General features: G+C 43.8%; 1 protein-coding gene across 1 annotated transcript; it reads right to left on the reverse strand.

Moving 5' to 3' along the window:
- Positions 1–12441: 12441 nt before the first annotated feature.
- On the reverse strand, positions 12442–13399 carry LOC143600924 (glutathione S-transferase U17-like). The gene is made up of 2 exons (XM_077078468.1): positions 12990–13399; positions 12442–12837 (listed from the first exon to the last, which is right to left on the reverse strand). Exons 1-2 carry the CDS (start codon positions 13311–13313, stop codon positions 12469–12471), a joined length of 693 nt encoding a protein of 230 aa, XP_076934583.1. The 5' UTR covers positions 13314–13399; the 3' UTR covers positions 12442–12468.
- Between the last annotated feature and the right edge of the window lie 2845 nt (positions 13400–16244).

Consider the following 16244-nt stretch of genomic DNA (forward strand, 5'->3'; position numbering starts at 1 on the left):
AAAAGAAATTAAGAATATGCGTTAAAAAGAATAGAGAATATATTTTAACCTAGGTCGTGACCTAGTGAAGAAACACTTAATTCGACCTCAGGTCAGGTCGAATGGATGTTCTCCGGTCTTTAAGATGAACAAACCAACACTTCTATCTTCTTCTCCGGTTACTTGAGACCTGCCATGGAAGAATGGGGGAGTGGAGGTGACTGTTAAGAGTTTTCTCTTTTCTACAGATACAAAAATATGTGGAGGCCAAGAGTCCGAGTAAGAATCCCTTCAAATGAAAGATGAAGGCTCCTTATCTAAAAAACTCCATGGCCACCATCATGAAACCCTAACCTTATTGGGCCAAGGCCGGTTAGGGGTTACCTCCACACCCCCCCCCCCTCGCCCAATGGGCCTTGGTTATTAGACAATCATAATGTAATAAATACAGCACGTAATGTAATAAGTAAAGGTCGTACCTGGGGTCTCGTACCCTACCTCCACAAGTAGTTTATACGATTTGAAAGAACTTTAGACAACTTATTGCTATCATATACTATGATATGGTTAAAATACGAAGGATAATAAAAATAAGAAGAGTGAAAAGTAATCTAATCCATTAATTTTAGATTTGAATGGTGGAGATTAATTTAAGAATAAAAATTGATGAGATGAGCATGAAGGCAATTACCCACTTATGATGATTTTCTCTCTTTACATGCAAGACGCATGTTAATTCATCCATCATTTTAAAACGTATATAACTTTTTCATGCGACATGTTTTTTAGAAAAAATAATTTTACTATAATAACATACATTTTTTTTAAATAAAAATGTGGGTTTTTTTATATTGCCTTATTGGTTGTTAATTTTGTTTTTTAATTGGGTTTTTCTATGCATGGTGCCATGGTGTTATAGATTTTGATCATTTTCAATAGGTACTCATATTAAAGATAAAAATTAAATAAATATTACGTCATGTGTATTTTTGTCTTATTGTCTCTTTGTGTCAAATATTTGTCTTTTTATTTATTATTGTGCTGTAGTAATTGTATAATACGTTCATGGTCTTTTGTTCAGGATTGGCATGTGTCATTCCCTTAATTTAAGAAAAATAGTATTACGTTCATTGTGTATTACGTTCAAGTCATTATGTTGCTATTGTGTTTTACGCTTCAGGTCCCTGTGTTATTTGTATTCGACATTGTGTCTTACGTTTCAGGTCATTGTGTTATATGCATTAATCATTGTGGTTTACGTTTCAGGTTATTGTGTAACATGTAGTCATCATTGTGTTTTAGGTATTAGATAATATTTTTGTTATTTTATCATTATATTTACATATTATTATTACACAATGGCGTTATTATTATTTAGAAAAAAAACACAATGACAAACAGAATAACACAATAACGAAACAACACAATGACAAATAGAAAGACACAATGACGAAAAAAGACACAATGGTAAGCAAAAAAACACAATAACGCAATTCTGTTTTAATTTTTATATAACAAAATCATACTCATATTAAAGATAAAAAAGCGTTTGTTATTATGGTGATATTTAAAAAAAAATCATATGAAAAAATTATAGAGGCTTTAAAATGCTTGTGGAATTAACATTTGTCTTGCATAAGGAGAGAGAAAATATATACTATTATTTTTATACCATTTTTCTTTTGCTACCCAGTACCTACTTAATACATGTCAATTAATTATGTCTTCTTACACTTTTCATTTTTGTTGGCATTTGTAGAATAGCTTAACCCTCATATAATATAAACAAAGATAATAAGAGCATCACGATAATATATTTTTAAGGGGGAGAATTCTTAATATAAGCATTTATGAAAACAAATTTCAAGTTTTAGGTATTATTTGTAAAAAATTTCAGAAATAGGTATTATAAACTAGTCGTGACAAGTAGTTTGTAGAACCAATTAAAACTTGTCGCGTGCCCTCAAGCTAACCGTAACGAACACGTTAACTAATCATTTACTCATCACGACTAAATAAGTTTCATGCCTCGTAATCAACGCCCACGAGTAATTTATAAGTCCTTTAGTCGCGACAACTAGTTTACCTTGTTTGCATTCCCTACATGAGTAGTTTATTAGTAGTTAACTCGTCACGACTAGTTTAACCTTATAATCTACTCGTCGCGACTAAAGGACTTGTGAATTACTTATGAGTGTTGATTACGAGGCATGAAACTTATTTAGTCGTGACGAGTAAATGATTAGTGAACGTGCTCGTTACGGTTAGTTTAATGACAAGTGGCAAGTTATAATTGGTTCTACAAATACTCGTCACGACTTGTTTATAATACTTATTTTTTGAATTTCTTGCAAATTGTACCTAAAACTTGAAATATGTTTTCTTAAATGCTTATTTTGAGAAGTTTTTCTTTTAAGGGGTGTTTTTAGTGTTTTTTCACTTAACCCATTTTTATCTATTGTGGGTATGATTTTTGCCACCCCATTTTTTATAGATGTATCTAAAAACACATTTTTTTGCATGTGGTGAGGCCTGATGGGGAGAGTCGCGTCTTGAATGAAGAAAAAAATTGTATAAGGAGGTGATCACGTGACAATATTCTTTGGTGTTTTTAGAGAATGGTATTTTTATTATCTGGCATCTGACTTGACATATTTTTTTGAAGTTTTTTCAGTGTTCTTATTGTGGATGCCCTAATAATAACTGATGATATATTATCATTTAATAATAGTAATATATGCATTATTATTATTATTATTATTGAAGAAACACCAGTCGAACCCCGACAGATTACGAGTAACCTGAGGGTTAGATAGACGTTTCCCACGAGGGGTTAATTCCGGCAAGATGGTTCTTCCGATAACCTGCAAAACAGACACCGTGAGCTCGTCACTAAGAAAGGGGGGGGGGGTTCCTCCTTGTGACCACCCTCCGGCGTGAGAATCAGTCTATATTACTCTTTCAATATAAAAGTATATTAAGAATACTAGAGCAGTTATCAGGTAAATTATACAAGATATTATATGATGAAATGATAATACCATTTGATGTCTTTTATAGCCGAAGGTGGGTTTCCAAGGAGGTTTAGCCGGCCTAGTACTCTGCCAACTGTGGCCTACACACGTGCTCTGCTGGTAATTGGTGGATAGGCAGCGGCTGATAGTGACCAGGCGTGCTGTTTACTTTTCCTTTTCCACTAACTACAGGCTAGGCACGTGGTATGGCAGGAGTTGGTGAGTAGGCGGCGGCTATTGGTCACAGTGCTGTGGCGTGTTGTCTGCCATGCTGCTGTCAGTGAGCTGTCGTATCCTTGGTCAGATCTTTTGTCCATACCTCGTCAGGTATCACACAAAAGATCCTCCATTATTATACGGACTGGCTCATTTAGGCGGGAGTTTTCCCCCTCCCGCCTTTATGCGGGAATGTTCCCGACTTTGCTCATTCCTTCTTCAGGTGACTACTGAATTATTACGAGTTTGAGCCTTATGCGTGTAGCCATGCTGCGCGGGTGGCCAGTCCCTAATGGCGGGTATCCGCACCTGCGGGGACAGGCGGATACTTGGAAACCATAGGGAGGCATTTCCTGCGGGACCAGCTTGCGTACCGCATGTGAGGTCGTCACAACTCTGAGCGTGGTGGGTCCTGCGGGTCTGGTAGGTCGCGGCGCAGACGTCCCTATGGTGAAGTCTGCGGGTTCAACTGCGCAGACGTCCGTTTAAGGAGTCTTGCGTGTTCAACTGCGCAGACGTCTCCTTTTAAGGGAGTCTTGCGGGTCCTAACCACCTCTGCTGGGACCTACCTCTTCAAGTCCCCCCAGTCCAATGTTCTTCTCATGAATGTTTAATAAAGTGAGGTGAACTTTTGGACTTAAGCAAGGGGTTTTTGAAAAGGGGTTTAGTTTTTATGGGTTTTCCGCGGGAAGTCTTACCCACGGGTTTCCCAATGTCACGCAGAATTTCCCAATGTTCTGCTTGATCTCTGGGATGATGCGGATAGGTCTGTAACCTCCCCGCAAGTCAGGAGCGTTTAGAACCTTTTGTGTAGATTCTCCATGAGGTCTTGGTGGTTTTGAACATAGTGATCAATCATGTTATAACCACCAATTCCATCATGAAGTTTCAAACAATCTAGTTCTTGACGTTCCCGCTATGCGGGGATGTTAATCCCGTTTCTGCAAGCATGGCCCAGAAGATCCTTCTTGGTTTCAATTCCCATGGAGTGCTCGGTATGCGAAGGGTTTTGCCTTGACGCTGTACCCGCACTTCGTCTTAATAGTTACTTTACTCCCAAGGTATCCCTGGCTTCAAATCCCTGCAGGTGCTAGGTTCGTGAAGGGTTTTGCCTTGACACTGTACCCGCACCTGACTTATGGTTGCCGAGGTGTTCCTGGCGTTTAATCCCCTGCGAGCGCTAGGTATGTGAAGGGTTTTGCCTTAACACTGTACCCGCGCCCGACTTACAATTGGGTGCCGAGGTATGACTTTTTACGGGTGTTAGGTATGTGAAGGGTTTTGCCTTAACACTGTACCTGTGCCCGTTTTGTAGTTGGGTGGAATGCCAAGATATTCTCGGCTTCGCTTCCCTGTGGGTGCTAGGTATGTGAAGGGTTTTGCCTTAACACTGTACCCGCACCCATCTTTACAGTTGGGTTTTTTCGGTTTCCGTTCCCTGCGGGTGCTAGGTATGTGAAGGGTTTTGCCTTAACACTGTACCCGCACCTCACTTTATAGTTGGGTTTTTTCGGTTTCCGTTCCCTGCGGGTGCTAGGTATGTGAAGGGTTTTGCCTTAACACTGTACCCGCACCCGACTTCATAGTTGGGTATTCTTGGCTTCTGTTCCCTGCGGGTGCTAGGTATGTGAAGGGTTTTGCCTTAACACTGTACCCGCAGCCGACTTACGGTCAACTGGATAGCCAGGGTAAGGGGTTTTTCCCGCTTACTTTTCGAATCTTTTTGAATCTTTGAAATTTGAAGAGTTGATGAAAGGATAAGAACAGTCGTCGTGCGACGGTTTCTTCTGACTGTGTCAGGACGTGCTGGAAGTTATGGCGACGTGACATTATATGGTCATTCCAGACGCTTTTTACGGCGCGTGGGCGCGATTTTTCGGGCGCGTGGCCACGAAATTAATGGCACTCGTCCTTTCAACAGCTGTTGCCAGCTTGCCTGGTGCCACATGTCACGGTTTCATTGCACCTTCAATTTCTCTCTCATCCGCATTAAATTCATCGCATTAATTGCGATCACTATATAAAGGGGGAGAGGGTCCTTTGTAATTCACACCTTCACTTCTTCTCTTCATCTCTAAGGCGATTTCTGGTGAATACTCCCTTATTCAGTTGAGCATTCCTCCGAAATCGTTTCTTCTTCCTCTGCAATATGTCTTCCCATGATGCTGAAGCTGTAGTCGACGATAAGAGTACTGCTGGCGAGTGCCAGTGTGCTCTGCCCGGCGATCAGTACCGGTATGTTGTTAGGAAGTTCATGCTCGATTCTCTCGAGCCTGAGTTTCCTGAACCCCATCAGACCGTGTACGATGCCCCCAGCGGCAAGATCGGGGTATATGCTGCATTCTTTGTTTATGGGAACCTTAGGTTCCCATTGACAAAGTTTGTGTACCGTGTCCTGGAGAGGCATGGTGTGCACCTGACCGAGGTGCATCCGATGGCGATTGCCAAGATTCGGCACTTCGAGTGGGTGTGCCGGATTCTGGGCATTGAGCCATATGTGGACCGCCTGATGACCTTCTATACTTGGAGGTGCATCCAGGGGTGGTACACCCTGACAACCCGAATCAAGGGTTTGAAGATTTGCGCGACCGAGCGCAGTCTCCGATCGTGGAAGCGGGAGTTCTTCTACATTTCTGCCCGCGCCATCCCCATTGCCATGAAGTTTAAGAATGGGCAAGCGCTTCCGAGCATTCACGCTTCCAACTACCAGGAGGCGGAATGGTTCGCGAAGATATCCCGGGTCCAATCTCCGGTTTACCGGTTTGCGGAGTCCGGGATGGTGATGCTGGGGATGAGCCGGGTATGGAAGGAGGCGTCTCAGGTTCCCATCCTTCTCGAATACGGTTTGAACTCTACTCCTTATGGTATGTCTTGTTTTTCTTGCTGATACGAGTTTGTCTTCTACCTGTTTCTTTTCTTTCAGAGGGGAACGATTTGGAGTCGCTCCTGTACCCGCGGGAAGCTGACGGTCCCGTGCGGATGGGTACTCGTGCTCTAGACGAGAACGAGTTGCCCATCCTGGAACAAACGGCGGATCGGTTTGTGGAGGTCTATCCGCTGGGCCACGAGATCCTGAGCCACCGGCGGCCAGGTAAGGCGTTATTCTATCCTCAACCCCTCAATGCTGTACCTGCTGCTGGAATTCTTGACATCCCGTCTTCTTCTGAGGAATCCGCAGATGGTCCTCTGTTGGTGCGGAAGAAGAAGGCTGCCGGCGGAAGAGGGAAGGAGAAGGCGGCCTCCACAGCCGATCCAGTGGTCCTATCTGACACTGAGTCAGATAGTGAAGAGGTGGCGGGGAACCCCGGTGGTGAGAAGACCACTGCTCCGGAGGCTACGACTGTTGCCTCCGGAGAACCAATGACGACGACGGTGACCGGCATCAAGAGACCGGCTCCATCGGGTTCGTCCCCGCCCGTCCGTACGTTCAGGCTCAAGAAAACCCGTAAGTACAAACATCCTTCTTATCTTTGTAGATTTATCACTTTATAAATTTATTGAAACACTTATCTTCTTGTGCAGGCGTGGATGTTGACGCATTCCAGGGTGGAGCGCAGAGGAGTACCCCTCCGCCGATGACGGTAGGCTCGGTCAGCCTACCTGAGGCGACGACCCAGGCGCCTGCGCTTGCTTCCGCTGGATCAGTTGCTCACTCCCTTGAGCCGACTGTTCCAGCTGAGATGACGTCACCGCCGGTGGTAAGTGCGATTTTTACAGCATCTTTCACCGAGCCGGCGGTTACGATTGCTGCGGATTCCGCGGCGGCGACCACGGCGGCGACCACGGCGGCCGCTACTATGCCTCCGCCACCGGCGACGACGGCCGGCCCATCAGGTACGCGCGGGGCTTCTCGCCAATCTTTGTCACCTTCCCATCTGCCCGACCTTTTGGATGGATTTCCCTTAGGTTCAGGCGATGGGTTTGGTGGCTATCGGCCTGTGATCGACCCTACAGGTGCGTAGGGTTCTTTTGGCCTGTCTTATATATTTCTTCATCTTTTCCTAACTGCTTTGTTTCTTTTGCAGTGTCGGATTCCAATGAAGTGTATGTTCCGCGATGGAACATCCGCCGAGGAACAACCCTTCGTACCCCTGTGGAGTGCGTGGAATGGGCTCGCCACGCTGCTCCCCATGGTGCGTTGGGGGAAGCCATGGCTAGCTACCAGGAGGGTAGGCTAACTAATGAGCTTCGGGTTCTCCAGGCCCGGATGCAGCCGCGCGTCGAGCTGCTTTGTCGTGAAAACGACAAGTTGAAAGCAGCTCGCGCCAAGTAAGTATCTCAAGCGCGGGCTCTTCGGGAGGAGAACCAACAGCTGTCCGCAGCTGCTGCGGAGAAGGAGAAGGCCTTCAAGGCCCTCGAGGTTGAGGTTCAAGCGCGACTCGAGGCCCGCTCCAAGGCTGCCCAAGCTGTTAACGAACAGCTTCGGCTGGCTAAGGAGACTGCGAGGAACGCAACCGAGAGGGCCACCAAGGCTGAAGCCGTTGCTGAGCCTTTACGCGTGGAGAATGAGGAGCTCAAGGCCAAATTAGAGGCTCTACAACGTGCTCATGATGCCTTGGCGATGGAAGATGCCAAGAAGCTCCAGGAGATCTTGGACCAGAGGGGCGTGCTTGACCATACCGAGCGGAAGCTTAAGGGCGTCGAAGAGGCTGCCGCAAAGGAAGTGCTACTTGCCAACCTTACCAAAAGCGAAGCCGAACGCGCCTGCACCCAAGCTCAAGCCGCCCTTCAAGAAGCTCTGGTTGCCAAGGAATGGCTTCTTCGAGAAGCGTTGTCTCAGGTATGTTTAGCTTTACGTCTTCACGCTTTCCTTTGTACATAGAAAAGGTTTTGACACTTAAATATTTCTTTGTAGGTTGTGCATCGGGTCTTCTCAGAGACTACTTACGATGATGCCATGAGCGCAGCCCTCAACGCTTCTCATGAGGATGGGGAAAAGGCCGGCTTCCTGCTTGGTCTAGGGTTCGTTGAGAAAGGCTTCCCGCCTTCCAACTTCCCTTTGTTCGATGTGGACACCGAAGCTGCATATGACCAAGCGGTGAACCAATATGCCGCCTTCCCGCATCCGGTGGTGGAGAAGGTGAACGAAGTCGCTGCCGCTGATGATGGACTTGCTATCCTCAGAGCTTTTCTTGAACCGCCACGCTCTACTGATGGGGCGGGTCCAAGTGGAAGTGGTCCTGAAGCTTGATTCTGAAGATCCCTTCCCGCTGCTAGGATAGACTAGATTTTGTGTTCTTGTAGGCGGGTAGTTACCCGGCCAATCTTGTAATATATCTTTTGAGAAATACAAATCTTTTTTGCGGATAAGACTGTTATTTCCTTCTTTGGGTTCATTGCTTTATAAACCTTATATGACGTGCATACTTAGTTTAAATTAGCAATTTTCCAAGTGTTTAGAATAGGTTAACCTTGAACGTGGTTGACAATAGGTTGAAGTTTTGCTCCCCCCTTTGTGATTGTGCGGATAGGACCGTCACTTGCACTTGGCAGGATGGCTAAACTTTACCTATGTCTGACCTGCGCATAGGTTTTTCCTTATCCTTTCAGAATGACTTTTAACCGTTCGACGCGCGTTTGTTAATGGGTTAGTGTTCAGCTTCCGCTACCAGGATTCATGCGGATAGACCGGCACTTTCACATAGTGGGATGGCTCACCTTTTCCCCTTTAACTGACCTGCGTGAAGGTTTGATGCCTTTGGGTTTATGCGGGTTTTGCCGCCTTCCCCACGCAACGATTCTTCACTTGATGCGGTGACTACCGGCATTAGTGTTCGAATCGACCGTTCAACGCGCGGTTGTTAATAGGTTAGTGTTCAACTTCCTCTACCAGGATTCATGCGGATATACCGGCACTTTCACATAGTGGGATGGCTGAACTTTCCCCTTTAACTGACCTGCGTGAAGGTTTGATGCTTTTGGGTTTATGCGGGTTTTGCCGCCTTCCCCACTCAACGATTCTTTACGTGATTCGGTGACTACCGTCATTAGTGTTCGAATCGACCGTTCAACGCGTGGTTGTTAATAGGTTAGTGTTCAGCTTCCGCTACCAGGATTCATGCGGATATTCCGGCACTTTCACATAGTGGGATGGCTGAACTTTTCCCCTTTAACTGACCTGCGTGAAGGTTTGATGCTTTTGGGTTTGTGCGGGTTTTGCCGCCTTCCCTACGCAACGATTCTTCACTTGATGCGGCGGATACCGGCATCTCCATGTGCAAAGTTCATAAAATACAAATGTAAAATCATCAGCTTCAATTTGAAGGAGAATCGTTTCCATTAGAAGTGGCTCTAGGCCTTTTCTTTACAAATTTGGAATTGATCTACATACAAACTGTGTAATTGAGCTCCCATTAGACGTGGCTTGGATGGGAGCACCATCGAGCCGACATGTATCTTGTTCGGGATCTCGTTGTTTACGCAGTATGTAGTCTCCGTTGAAGCTGCGATTTTATTCGTGCGTTTCCCCAGCTGGGGTTCACGCATCAGCCTGCTCGACGCTCACTTCGCCACAAGGTGCGCGAGTGTCCCATCCTTGACAAATGCTTTGACCAAGTCCTTTACGTCTAAGCATTCTTCAGTGTTGTGACCTTTGGTTTTGTGAAAATCACAATACTTTCTCCGGTCAGCATTGTGGCGTTGTCGGATGTATGGAGCCTTCGGCCACGGGAGCTCCTCCGTGGCGAATATCTCAGTCACTCTCTTTGTGAGTGGCGTCCACCTGGAGTTCTTCTCCGGTTTCACGTTATCTCTTCCGCCCAACCTATGTTGGAAGCTGGACGGGGTGTCAAAGTTTACCCTTGACTGCCAAATGCCCAGCTTCCGTTTTTTGTTTAATCGGCGGTAAGGACGTTGTTTTCCCTCGTTTTCTGGGTGTAGAGGTTCGTACTCTGCGGAAGATCTCTACCCAGTTGCCTCTCAGTTTCCGCAAAGCGTTTAGCTGCGGTCATGATGGCATCCCATGTTGATGGCATGCCATCTTTGCCCGTTAGAGTGCGGATGAGTTCCGGGTCGTTTGCGCCTTGGATGAAAGCGGCTGCGAACGAGATCTTCGCTAACGTTGCCCAGGCTTAGCTTCTTCGAGTTGAAGCGAGTGATGAAGTCAGGCAAAGATTCTTCCTCCTCTCGGACGCACTTGAGGATTGTCCACTGCTCCTCAGTGTACTTTCTTTGCTGACTAAAGTGTTGGCTGAACTTCTGTTGGAAGTCCGCCCAATCGTAGATGTGGTGGACCGGTAGACGGTCGAACCACGCTCTGGCTGCTCCGACCAGCGTCATTTGGAACATATAACACCACGTGGGTTCCGTCCAGTTACTAACGGTCGCCCCCGCTATGAATTTGTTCAAGTGATCGTCAGGGTCGGAAATACCATCATACGTGCCTATGTTGGACATTTGTTTGGCACTTCTTGGGGCGATTGCTTCCGCAATGTCCCTCGCGAATTTGGACGTTCCCGCCCTTGCCGCAGTTGGCGTAAATGTTTTGGAGAAGTCCCGTGGGCTGTTACCTACGTTTATTGGACTGAATGCTTCTCCAAAACGCCTTCTCGGTTGGGAATCCGTTTCTTTACGCTTCCCTTTCGCCTTATGACGAGGGTTCGCGTCTTCCTCGGATTCCTCCGAATCATCGTCGTATTCGAATTCTTCCACTTGTTGGAGTGAACGTAAACGTTCATCCAACTCAGCTTGAAACTCTCTTTGACGTGCTTCGGCCCATGCTTTAACCTCATCGAGTGTTTGGCAGGGGAGCCTCGTCTGTTGATTTTCTAACTGGGTATCGGTGAATCCCAGTGTCTGATTATTTACTCCACTTGCCCCGGCTTGGGTAGCAGGGGTAGTGTTCGTAAAGTTTGTGTATTCGGTATTCCCCCTCATAGCTGGGGTTGTAGTTACCGGAGTCTCTTGGTTACTCGGTTTCGGGACCGGAGTATCCTTAACCATCTTTCCAGAAGTTTTGAAAAAACTGGAGAAAAATAAAGTTCTAGCTTTATGCACGGATGGCGCCAATGAAGAAACACCAGTCGAACCCCGACAGATTACGAGTAACCTGAGGGTTAGATAGACGTTTCCCACGAGGGGTTAATTCCGGCAAGATGGTTCTTCCGATAACCTGCAAAACAGACACCGTGAGCTCGTCACTAAGAAGGGGGGGGGGGTTCCTCCTTGTGACCACCCTCCGGCGTGAGAATCAGTCTATATTACTCTTTCAATATAAAAGTATATTAAGAATACTAGAGCAGTTATCAGGTAAATTATACAAGATATTAGATGATGAAATGATAATACCATTTGATGTCTTTTATAGCCGAAGGTGGGTTTCCAAGGAGGTTTAGCCGGCCTAGTACTCTGCCAACTGTGGCCTACACACGTGCTCTGCTGGTAATTGGTGGATAGGCAGCGGCTGATAGTGACCAGGCGTGCTGTTTACTTTTCCTTTTCCACTAACTACAGGCTAGGCACGTGGTATGGCAGGAGTTGGTGAGTAGGCGGCGGCTATTGGTCACAGTGCTGTGGCGTGTTGTCTGCCATGCTGCTGTCAGTGAGCTGTCGTATCCTTGGTCAGATCTTTTGTCCATACCTCGTCAGGTATCACACAAAAGATCCTCCATTATTATACGGACTGGCTCATTTAGGCGGGAGTTTTCCCCCTCCCGCCTTTATGCGGGAATGTTCCCGACTTTGCTCATTCCTTCTTCAGGTGACTACTGAATTATTACGAGTTTGAGCCTTATGCGTGTAGCCATGCTGCGCGGGTGGCCAGTCCCTAATGGCGGGTATCCGCACCTGCGGGGACAGGCGGATACTTGGAAACCATAGGGAGGCATTTCCTGCGGGACCAGCTTGCGTACCGCATGTGAGGTCGTCACAACTCTGAGCGTGGTGGGTCCTGCGGGTCTGGTAGGTCGCGGCGCAGACGTCCCTATGGTGAAGTCTGCGGGTTCAACTGCGCAGACGTCCGTTTAAGGAGTCTTGCGTGTTCAACTGCGCAGACGTCTCCTTTTAAGGGAGTCTTGCGGGTCCTAACCACCTCTGCTGGGACCTACCTCTTCAATTATTATTATGTCAATGTCAAAATAATTGATTTGGCAGGGATTTCTTAATGATCTTGAAAATAATCACCTGATTTGAAAACAAAAGGTAACATTGATATTAGAAAGCATATATAATACATGGTTCAAATCTAATTGAAAGATGATAACATGAAATGACTTTCAACAACAAATCACCACACAAGCATTATCAAACATCTCTATGTGCTTTATTTATATGGTGGTCTGTAGATATTAATCAAACCAAAGAAGCTTTCAAGTGTTTCCTTTCCTGGTGTCACGCTCTTAAGGGCTTCATGCGATGCTATGCACTTCGCCCATTTTGCAAGTTCCAGGATTCTAACTTCGTCAAACTTATTGAAATCGTTAAGTTCATCAACATGCTGTGTCCATCTGATGAAGCATCCAAGAATAACATCCAAATAACCTACTTGATCTCCTCCAAAATAAGTCTTCCCATTACTAGACTTAATAAAGGCTTCTTCCAACTGTTGTGTCGCTTCTATCATTTGTTCTTTTATTGCTTCTTGTCCTGCCTTATTTAGTGTCTGCCTCAACTCTTCATACAATGGGAAAAACTGCGGAAAATGTTTTACTATCAATACAACATATTATGTGAATTATATATGTATATCCCTTAAATTTGTTTTTGCCAATAAGAAAGTTTATAACTTTATGAAGGAAATTAATATAAATGCATACTAATGTCAAATTTGATTATTTAATGTACCTTGTTATCAATATATGCGGCCCAAAACCGACAATTAGCCCGATCTAAAGAGACAGATGGAAGGAGTTGGTATAAATCGGGTCGGATTTCATCAAGATACTCGACTATGATTTGAGACTCACAAATGGGTGGTTTATCTGCATGCAAAAGGACCGGGACTTTTTTATGAACTGGATTCGATTTTATTAGAAGCTCGCTTTTGCAAGCGAGATTCTCTTCAATGTACTCGTACTTCATAGACTTGAGGTTGAGGGCGAACTGAACCCGGTTTGCAAATGGACTTGCAGCGGTTCCAAGAAGCTTTATTTCGCTCTTGTTACCCATTGAAAGAGTTGATGAATACTTGGAGAGATATCCATGAAATATATAGACATGAAAAATAACTAGTTATGCCCCTAACCTTTAAATAAATAACAAAACTACCCAATAGGTTGCATAGGGGCTGTTTATGTGAATTGTCAATCTTCTGACTTCTACACAATCGATCTGTTCAATAAATGGGGATCAATGCTTTTTATTAGATAATATATTCATATATTCTGTTCAAGTTATATCTTTCAGGACGGCACTTAATCATAAATAAATTGTCAATGGTTTTGAGCAATACTTGGAACTACCTCCGAGTGATTCTTCTTAAAACAAAATATCAACCGTCCATACTGATTTTGACGCTTTAGGCCCAATTCATCCAGGAAACCTATCAAGGATGTGCAACAATGTATTAAAACATGAACATTGATTATTTAGACTCTTTTAGTGTACAATGTGAATCATTATGCATCAACAACATAATTGTTGTATAGATAGCCAATCATATTTAAAAGAAAAACATAAATTTCTTGCTTTGAATATACATTGTTTCATTGAAACTTTGTAAACTACATATATTTTTAATTTAATGAAATTGAAGCAACTTATTTTACAGTTTTTACACTTGAAATTAATAAAATAAAGAAGAAGACTTGGGTATGCACGTGAAAATGATTGTTTGCTCATTCCACAATTTTCCATCAAGGTTTGTTAAATGTCATGTTGTATTAGTTTATGTGGTTAATATCATCACATTGCAAATGAGATTTCGTCTAATATATGTTTCTCATCAAAGTCAACTTTCTACATTAATTTATAATATATCGAAGTCTAAGAATAGATGTGGGTCATTAGATCTCATGTTAAAGGTTTAGATTAAATCTAGTAAAAAAGCATAGGGTGTTATAAGATATGACCTGTTTTTAAGCTAAGAAGTAAATGATGAGTTTTAAGGTCAGGTGTGTTTTAACCTCCTTGTATCATATACTTTTCAGGATACACTAACCTCTAGTCATACAAAGCGTAAGAAGAATTTTGAACGCTTAGATTAAAAAAGCAATCGCTGATATCAGACCAAGGCGTGAGACACAACGCTACAAAGCAAAAATTTAAAAATATGGGGCACCAAGGGCAGAGACAATAAAAGCTTGACGGGCGCGATGGTGTTTGACCGGAGTGAAGACTAGCCATTGAGGGGCGGAGTATTGTTTGTTTTATTTTATATACTCGTGTTTGCAAATTTATTTAATTACTAAATGCATCTTTAGTATCGTTATCATAGATTGTTTTTATTTGTTTTTTTAGTTTATTTCTTTTTGGTTTTAATAAATAAATAATTTGTCAAACATCATTAAGTTAAATGTGAAAAATATCTAGACGCAATTAAATGGGATGAAACGATACAAACTTAAACGGCTTATTATTATTTTACCGGAGCTTTTCCATCTTCATTTTAATTTTTAGGGCCCTTAATATACCTTTGATAAGTCAGCCTTAAGAATTATATAAATCAATCAAAGTTCAAAGTTTAATTAAACAAACATGGTTCTAGCCATTGATTTAAGTTAATTTGGTTCTAGTCCACATAAAAAGAAACAATAAAAACATTGCTCAGGATTAATCTTGATAAACGTTTAAAGTTTAAAGAGTTTTTATTTGAGTCGGTTTAGTTTATTAATTAGGAATAAGATTAGTTATTTTTATTTATTTATTTGGTTTCCTAGTTTGAGTCTAATTAGGTTTCTTGGTGAGCAAGTTAAGGTTTTAGTATAAATAGATGGTTTAGGGTTATTGTATTTTGTGTGGTTTTCGTTCTTAATAATATTGAAAGAGTCATGAGGAGTTCTCACAAAATATCGGTGTTGTTCGTGTTGCTCGATCCAAATAAGTCCAACAATTGGTATCAGAGCGGGAGTTCTGTAAGGCCCCGAACCCGGTAGCCTTACTTTAGCGTCGGATTTACTCATAAACACAGTTCTTACAAATCAGAGTTCATTAAAACTTTCGCGGAATATAAAAAAAACTTTCATGAAACCTTACAGCAATCCAAAACTTGCCTTAATTAAACATTATTGTCTTTCAAAAATAAACGTCAATTACATTAAAACATCTTGAGTCTTCAGATGCCAGTCTCCTATTCGCCCACCATGTGCCCGCTCAAGCTAGCTGTCTCATTCTACTTACCTGCGTGCATACTAAAAGTCAGCTACGCTGAGTGAGTTCTAGTTAATCGGACGCCATACAATACATATACATACATACATATCCGAAGATACATATCCATACTTAACTAGTTACCCTTCTGTTCTACATACATACTTACTACCATACATACATACACATCTACAATCACTAACCTCAGTCTACCGAGAGTACGTTCATAGTCCGCCGTCTATACCTGTACTTAAGGTCGTGAACACGTAAAAGGTCCGCAGTCCTTACCTATGTTCACCGTTTATGGTACGTGCAAGGTCCGCAGTCCTTCCCTATACCATCCTACATCCACAACACGTACAAGGTCCATAGTCCTTCCCTATGTTGCAACCTAAACCATAGCACGTACGAGGTCCGCAGTCCTCCCCTATGCTACCACAATACAAATACATAGCACGTACGAGGTCCGCAGTCCTCCCCTATGCTACCACAATACAAATACATAGCACGTACGAGGTCCGCAGTCCTCCCATATGCTACCACAATACCAATACATAGCACGTACGAGGTCCGCAGTCCTCCCCTATGCTACCACAATACAAATACATAGCACGTACGAGGTCCGCAGTCCTCCCCTATGCTACCACAATACAAATACATAGCACGTACGAGGTCCGCAGTCCTCCCCTATGCTACCACAATACCAATACATAGCACGTACGAGGTCCGCAGTCCTCCCCTATGCTACCACAATACAAATACATAGCACGTACGAGGTCCGCAGTCCTCCCC

Source organism: Bidens hawaiensis, unplaced genomic scaffold (assembly GCF_021521415.1).
Source record: "Bidens hawaiensis isolate Kalapana, Puna unplaced genomic scaffold, B.hawaiensis_p1.1 tig00001960_1, whole genome shotgun sequence".
In the NCBI taxonomy this organism is placed as follows: Eukaryota; Viridiplantae; Streptophyta; class Magnoliopsida; order Asterales; family Asteraceae; genus Bidens; species Bidens hawaiensis.